Genomic DNA, 8,538 nt, shown 5'->3' on the forward strand with positions numbered 1-8,538 from the left:
CAATCCAATTCAATTCCGTGTCCAAGACTAAATGTTATCCATCACAATGACCGCTGAGTAAATTTGTTAAACTTTAATTCAGTACAAACTTGTCAAAGAACAAGGCAACGATAACTTAAATGTAGACTTAATGTTCACAGTTCCAGAATCTACAGTCTCCAGCAGAGCGCTACCATGAACAGTCTGCTCTCTGATTTTTATACCATTCCCAACATGTGAATGTATTCTCAAGTTAGTTTCTTAAACATTGTATAGTTTAAGTTTAGGACTCACTACTGACACACACACACACACACACACACACACACACTACCATTGGCCCTTTTTGTAGATTTGCACTTGTGTGAGGCCAAAACATGGACTGGTTTCTTGGAAAATGATTAGTTGCCTCAGTCTTCAGTCAGTTTGGTCCTCGGAACAAATTCAATCGAAGTTTGATTTGGACCTCACATGGGTACCTCACACAGGGAACCAGGAAGGATCCCTGGATCCCTGGAGCTGCAGGTAACGATGCTAATCAGAAAGAAAACCTCTACAAACACAGACAAACAGACACTCCACCTCTCTCTCTCTGTCTGTCTGTCTGGTGACTGGGAGACCAAAGCACACCACCCGTTTATTGTGTAAACTGCTATGACCAAAGCCAGCAGACTAACAGGTGCTGTATGTGTGTGTGTGTGTGTGTGTGTGTGTGTGTGTGTGTGTGTGTGTGTGTGTGTGTGTGTGTGTGTGTGTGTGTGTGTGTGTGTGTGTGTGTGTGTGTTGCTGTCCCAATGCGGATGTGTTCAACTCCTGGGCTCAGCACTTCTAAAGCCATGTTTCACTCGCACCCTCCCTTACCCCCATCTGTCATCTCCCATCATCACAAACTCTGCTGCTGCTGCTCAGAGATGTGTGTGTGTGTGTGTGTGTGTGTGTGTGTGTGTGTGTGTGTGTGTGTGTGTGTGTGTGTGTGTGTAAGATAGAGAGACAGAGAGCGCGGGCAGGGGGGGAGGATGGTGGGTGGACAGATAAAGGCATTTGGGATGAAAAATGAGGAGAGACTCTGTGTCTCTGTACAAGTAAACAGGAACACTATCAAACTAAATGCGTGTCATAGTTTTGGCTTTCCTCAGCGAGCGTCATCTCAACTGCAGAAATCGGCTTCCCAGTCAGATCTCAGGACAGAAGCAACACAGATGTGATAGTATTATACTCCATAACATGGTAAAGACAAAACAAAGAGAGTGATGAAAAGTGGGGTAAATACATCTGCAGTATTTAGTTAGGATGCCCTGCAGGAGCAGTGATGCAGAGGGTGTCGTTTTTACCACCTTAATTTGATTTTGTCATCATTTTGTTTTGTTTTATTTTGGATGACATTATATCTAATCTAAATCCAGTGTTCAATTTTTCTTTTCAAATACATTATTAGATCCATTTAACTTTCAGCAATGATAAAATGTAAGAACAAACCAAAATGTTAACTAAAAGAATGGTAACCAAAATTTTTGTTTATGGTAACAGAGCTTTGCCATATAGGAAGTCAACTTGAAAGTAAATGCAAACTTGATGTGACTATTAGAGTCCAAAAACTGCCTCTGTACTGCCTTTCACAGAAAGACAAAATAAATTCAATAGTGGATATCACTGTGTTAAAGAAGTTGTATGACATCCAAATATAGTTGTTTGCAAACTGCTTAAACATCGATTATACTGTAACCATCTAAAATAACTTGATTGTAACCGGGAGCTCACGTCACCTTTCAACCTGCAAACTGCAAAGTCAGTGTTTACTGCAAACACGGCTCAAATCACCGTTCGAGGGAGTCTGCAGGTTCGTATTGACCACAACTGGCTGTCATAACAATATAACATCTCTGTTCACACACACACACACACACACACACACACACACACACACACACACACACACACACACACACACACACACACACACACACACGTTTCCCAAAGGATGCTGGCAAGTAGGACACCGACTCCTCTGGTTGCTCCCTCCAGAGCGAGTGCACTTATAGTGATGCACTAAAAAAAGAAACTGCTGTTATAGACTGGAACTCGAAAGCCCCTTAAACTCACTGGCCTGTGCGATTTACACGACAAATGTGGCATCGTGAAACAGTGACACAGCTTTTAGCGTCGCGAACGGAGCAACGAAGAAGTCCGGGATCCCCGAACGTAAACGTTGCAGGTAATCGCGCGGGGAGACATTTCAGTCGGCTGCTAATGACGGAGAATAAAAGGAAAGACTGCTGGCTACTGCACGCTGAGCCGCTCTCTGACAGCCAATGTGGGGGCTGAAGTGCTGGCACTGTATTTTTTGGGGGAGGAGGCTGAATACTGGATACCTGTAGTTCAACAGAGAGCATCCACTTTGTTTGAGTGGAGAGAGAACTGAAGCGTTCTGCGACTGTATAGCAGGTGGCCGTGTTAAGACCTACCGGTGAGTGGAGACTGTACAACTATTCAAACCACACTGCGATCACACAGTATTGTGTGAGTCACAGGCCCTGGCTGTATTAGAGGAACACCATATACCCAGAATAGAATAGAAAAGCACCGCTCGGTAGTTTTTTTTTGTGTGGCCTTTTGTAAAGTGAAAACGGTCACTGGAAATGTGTTGAAGATGGCGGTAGTACAGACCATTTTTCTGCGTTTCCCATCTGCCACACTGAACAGAATTTAACATCTAAAGGATCTAATCTTCTCTTCTTGTCTTGTTTTACTATTAAACAAAACCTCTGTGGAGAAATCACTAAACTCAGCAGCACTTGCTCCCAAACTCCAACAGCTTTTCTGGCTATTTGAAGGATTCCCAGTAGTGATGGAAAATAATGGAGAGACATAAAAATAAGATAAAGGGACTGGCAGGATTACAATGCTAACCTTTTTTTCAGCTCCTTCCCTGAATAGACAACAACAGGTTCCTCAATCTGTAGAAACATCTACAAATCACACTTTCCACAGGAGAGAGTGGAAGCACGAATTATGAATTGTGATCGTTGTGTGTTTGCATGTGACAGCACACAGTCAACGTCCTGGTGATGGACATGTCTTCATGACTGTGGGAAAACTTTAATTAAGTTTCAAATCAGCCTTAATATAGATTTTTTTTTTTCTCAAAACTAATGTGTGTAAAACATGTTCGTACAAGAGAACAAAATATAGAGCGCAGTGATGTCGTCGACTTCACCAAACTTATTCTACTCATTACATCAGAGCTATAGAAAACAATACGTTAAAGGTCTGAGCTAAACCCCCGGCTGAACAGGGAGCACCGGCACACCGGCCGTGAAGGCCAATGTCAGGTTATGCAACGGTAAAAAGGTTATATTACGCAAATATATGAGCACAGTCTGCTGCCCCAGCTGCTCCAGGTGAGGTGAGAGCTCCTCTGTGCTCTCATCACACCTCCCACCTCCAATATAACCCAGGAAAGAAATCCCAGCAGTGAGACAGCTGACTCACAACACGCTTCTCATCACTGACTCTAATTAAGAGACTGATCATCAGAACTATTTGGTGGGCGCTTTCATCCAAAGGCACCACAAAGCTCTTACATTTTTAGCACTGTGTCCCTGGCGGGGATTGAACCCGTGTCAGTGTCCAAGATAAACCCATTGAAGTACACAAGACATTAATAATTCACACGGAGCTGCATTGTTTTTCCTTTTGATGTGGTGGTGTGATGTGGTGTGCCCACTGAAGGCATTCAAAGTGTTTGGCCTTTCGGTCTCACAATTCATTTGCTAGTTTCTGAAGAGAAGAAAAAAAATATACTGTTTATAGTTTTGCAATGGAGGCAACAGCTGTGTTGCTCTGTAATGCCGTCCTGTGGTTATCCTGTTCATCAATATAATTTGCATGTGGTCATTCTGCGGGCCTGTCTGGGCTCTTTTGCACTTGAACTATTATTTCACATCAAACTAGATTCAAGTACAAGTGAGACAAAGATTGCAGTAATGATGGCAAAAAAAAAAAAATAAGGAAAAAAAGAGGAAGAGCTGCATTTTGAGAGAAATCCACTTCACTCTGGTGGTTTTGGTTTTGGAAATGAACATGGAGACGCTTCAACAGCTCACATACTTGTGGAAATAGAGCCTGGCCATAATTCAGAGTTATTGATTAATGTAACAGTAAGTCATAAACTCTTAACACTCTTTGATTAATGAATCATTCAAAACAAAAAGTTATTAAAAACCAATACAATTACTTTTTAGGTTAAAAATGTTCCTTTTTAACATACAGCTATTGATTTAATATTAATATCAGAGAAATCTTCTTTTGATCATAATTGTCTGGCTCTTGGTGGAAGCTCCTGCAGCATATTTTCCAGGTGAATACTGGGGCCAATAAGAAAAGGGTGTCTCCACTCGTTTTCATCCTCATTACCTTCACACCTCCCACCATTAGGTAATAGGTTTTAAGTTTTGCACACTTCTTGCTCTCTTTCTCTCTCTTGAGCAGCAGAAACATCAACTCTGACGTTTTAGGTCATTTGTGAGGTCTTCCCGCTCTGTGTTTGAGAGCTCTCCACTGTGACCGTGTGTTTGCTTCTCTGAGGACGACATACAGCCTTTTGGGCAGCTGTCCCCTGCAGGCTCTCAGTAGCTTGTTGCTCTGCCATTTCACCCCACACTGACAGGCTCTACTTTCCTCAGATATAAATAGATAACGACGCTAACAGATGCACCAGCCCATGTCTATCTATCTGTGCACGCGCGCGCACACACACACACACACACACACACACACACACACACACACACACACACACAACGTTACCCACCTATCCTTAAGCCTAGAACATTCTGGAAGTAATATAAGAGATGAGTCCGAGACAATGAGCTGCGGTTTCTAAAATGATCAAAATGTGATCACGTAATGTGGGTTAAGTTTCAGAGCTCACATGAGATTAAAAGAAATCAATTATGAGGTTTAAAGAGAGCAACTAATAAGCAGGTCATGGCACATTCAGGGCAACGCAAAAAATAGTCAACTATATACAGAAGCAGCGCTTGGCTCTGCAAACTGCAGCGACAGATTTAACTTGAAAATGCAATGCCAGGAGACCAAAAGTGACCAAAGTGAATAAAAGCGTGAGACCAGAGACCAGTGAAAGAGCAGCGAGGCTGCTGCTGAGGATCAGGACTTATCTTTTTACACCGGTTAAATCACGTGGAGGGTAAAGTAGCCTAATTTCTTCCCCAACACCAAAAATAAATAAATAAAATGAACAGATTTCTTTTCACTCGCTGTCCGATTCTCCAGCGCCAACCCACCCAAACTCCTCTCCAGCAGCCGGAGCAAGTTGCGCTCCCAAATAGGAAAGTAAGTAGGACTCACCGTTCGCAGGAACTGAATCTCCTCCTCTCCCTCTCCCCCTTCTGCCATCTTTCGCCGAGGGTTATTCGCAGCTCCTCGGGAGAAAAGAGAAAATCCTTCTGTTTTCTCCCTTCAGGATTTGGATTGCTATTTTTTTTTTTTTTTTTTTTCTATCTCCTTCGCTACGTCCCTCCCTCTTTCTCCTTCCTTGATTGCTGCACCCCTCTTTCTCTCTCACTCTCAGCGTCTCTCACTCTCGGTGTCGGTGTGTGGGTGTGCTGGAGGACAGCACGAGTCCTGTGCTCTCACTGTGTTGTGAGAGAAAGTGACAGGAGGCGAGGCTCTCCCCAGCTCCTCTCTCTCTCCTCTTTCCTCGTATCCCCCCCACACACACACTCTCCCCCCCACAACTGCAGATGAAGGAGGGAGGGATGGCAGGCGGGTGAGGGAGGGGCAGGCACCTTGTTACACATTTACACCGCTTCCATCCCACCATGCCGCCATGTTCGTAGAAGTGGGCCACTCCTTCACACAGGCTGCCCCCCTCCATCACCCTCCCCTCCTTCCACACGTCTGAGGCTATAAAAAGAAAGAGGGGTGAGGACTCGCCTTTGGGGAAGAGTGTGCAGGGAGAACACACACACACACACACACACACACACACACACACACACACACACACACACACACACACACACACACACACACCTCAACTCTTCAAAGTGAGTAAGTCAGCTGCCCTTTGTAAGAAAACCCTTCAGAATCGAGAACATTAACACCAAGCTGAAGTCAAAGTGAGCCTTACAGTAATTCAGATATCTGCATCTCCTGACGGGCAGCTGAGGAAGTTGCGTCAGCTCAAATGTTATGATATCTTTGGAGTCATGCAGCACAGATTTAGCAGAAATAGATTTTTGAGATTTGCACAGATGTAATCCGTGAGTTTAATTCCTGAATTCACGCTACTGATTACTGAAAATAAACTTATTTTGACGTCAAATACAAATCCTGAAAACATGGCTCCAGATAAATCCATCAAAGCTGAAGTTAGAGACCACGACTATCAAACAACTCAATACGGCAGCTAACGTTGTGATGAGTGTGGGTTGATCAGACACGCCTGATTGTAAAGATTATTCAGATTATTATACGGTAGTTTGGTTGGACTGGTCAGTCGGTGAAAATACGTTCTGCAACCATTTTTCCCAACTCAGACCTCCTTCAAAGCACCTTGTCAACACACAACACAGGAATCTCTAACTGTCACATAACTGGAGAGCTTTAAGTTGAATAAATATCAGAAAACCTGACGTAACGTCCCATATTTTCAAACCCTTCAGTTATGTTCACATCGCTTGTTGTTAAGAACCAAACTGGGAATAATTTGACATGATGCAGAAAAACCTGCAAAATCCAAATTACATTTTTTTTGTTGATGATAAGCAATGAAATCAATTTCTGCTTAATTCACAATCACTCTTTTTACTGTGTTTCGTCACTCCACCACATGGCAGTTGTAAATAATATAATTCATGTCCCAAACAACCGTGTGAACTGTTGAAGTGAAGCCTCCAGTTTGGCACAGTCCTCTGATGCTCTTCCAGGCCGATCAATAACACAATGAGCTGCTTTGCACAGACATTATGTCAGGCTTTTAATTAGCTTTTCACACTTTCCCATAAAATTTCTGATTTCGTGCTGCAGTGTTATAACAAAAAGTGGGTAATTATTGACACATTATTTTGTATTATCTCAAGTCACTTTACTGCAGCGATATCTCCGTCAGCTGCCCTTCAAACATTTTCTTTGCAGCCTCTGCAGTGTTTTGAACCCAGTAGGTCAAGTTAGGACCAGTTGAGACACAAATTTTATTCTAATTGTAGATTTCACAAATAATTGATTAATATTATCATGGATATAACGTATAAAGACATCTATGGGTAATGAAATGTTGGCTGAATTTGACGAGCAATCCAAATTTTCTGTTTATTTTCAGTATTTGGTCTAATTTCAGAGGCCAAATAATTGATTTTATGATCAAAGTATAATCTTGCAGCCTTAAACCCATTTTTTTTTTTTTTCTCATCATCTTTTTAGCCCTGAAAAAAAATGCAAAATGGCCAATTGCCTGTATGAATAAACAATCTACCAGGACATATTGTTTGCAGACTTCAAACTTGCCTAATAGCAAGCCCCCAAAAATGCTGTTCTCTCACAAAATAGTCAGTTGTGTCTGGACAAGGGGTGAAGGTGCCAGTGGATCTGCAGGAGTGTCACACCCCTCCTGGTCATAACAGGCAGCAGGGATGCACCAGACAGCAAATCTGGAAGTCTGAGTGGAAAAAAACACACTCTCACAGAAAATAATAAAAAGGTGACAGTGTGCTCATACACACATCCTTACCTCCCCAGTCTCCATCTGGCATCCTTCAGCACGCTTTCCTTCTCGCCCATCTCGCACTGCAACAGCAGCCGGCGGCGGAATGGATGTTTCGGGGGACGCTGCTCGCCGGGATACAACTCCGTCCGGCGGGTGAAGCGGCGAGAGGAGGCGGAGGAGAAGCTGATACGCCACTGAGGCGGAACTAACATGAACACTGGGAGTATGAGTCCTGACTCAGAAGTAACCCGCTGGTGCCCGTTTTTATGCCAACTCACGAGTCTTTTGCCTTTTGCGTGCAGTTGCAGCGCTGCGCCTGAAGGTGGCGACATTGCACCGACTCAAAATCTCTTTCCAGGGATCTTTAACGTGGTCAGCTGGGAGCATCTTAAGGGAACAAACGTCTTTATGGTGGCCTAATGCAGTTTATTGCACCGGTTACTTTAAAAGAAATCAAAGTGATAAACGTTAGGCTCCAGTCAGTTTACAGGTTCAGGGTGCAGGATTTAGAGGAATCTATTGGAAATTGGATATAACATCCATGATTGTGTTTGATTAGTGTATAATTACCTGAAACTGGGAAGCTGTGTGTTTTCATTACCTCAGAAATGATACCTGAACATACAGGTAGGCCGTTTTCCACCGACCACACCATGTTGCACCGCCATGTTTCTACAGTAGCCCAGGACGGACAAACTGAAACGCTGCGTTCAAAGCGCCTTTCGCGTTTTTGCGTTTTCATGGCAGAGGCAAACCACAGGTGTTTTAATGATGGCTCAGTGAACCAACAATGGAACCAACGTGCATAACAGCAGTGTTGGCTTTGCTGCCTT

General features: G+C 43.4%; 1 protein-coding gene across 8 annotated transcripts in view; it reads right to left on the bottom strand.

The window, feature by feature from the left end:
* The window catches only part of ryr1b (ryanodine receptor 1b (skeletal)), a 63,999-nt gene extending 58,280 nt beyond the window's left edge, over positions 1-5,719 (bottom strand). For 5 of the 8 annotated variants that reach the window (XM_069161115.1, XM_069161118.1, XM_069161117.1 and 2 more), the window contains exon 1: positions 5,347-5,718. In XM_069161115.1, coding sequence (XP_069017216.1) covers positions 5,347-5,394 — 48 coding nt within the window. In that variant the 5' untranslated portion in view covers positions 5,395-5,718. Of the gene's footprint in view, positions 1-5,346 lie in introns of all 8 variants that reach the window. The other 3 variants (XM_069161116.1, XM_069161120.1, XM_069161119.1) reach the window with 1 other exon arrangement.
* Positions 5,720-8,538: the final 2,819 nt, after the last annotated feature.

Source organism: Embiotoca jacksoni, unplaced genomic scaffold (genome assembly GCF_022577435.1).
Source record: "Embiotoca jacksoni isolate LCO1_2020_lvr unplaced genomic scaffold, fEmbJac1.0.p SCAF_28, whole genome shotgun sequence".
In the NCBI taxonomy this organism is placed as follows: domain Eukaryota; kingdom Metazoa; phylum Chordata; class Actinopteri; family Embiotocidae; genus Embiotoca; species Embiotoca jacksoni.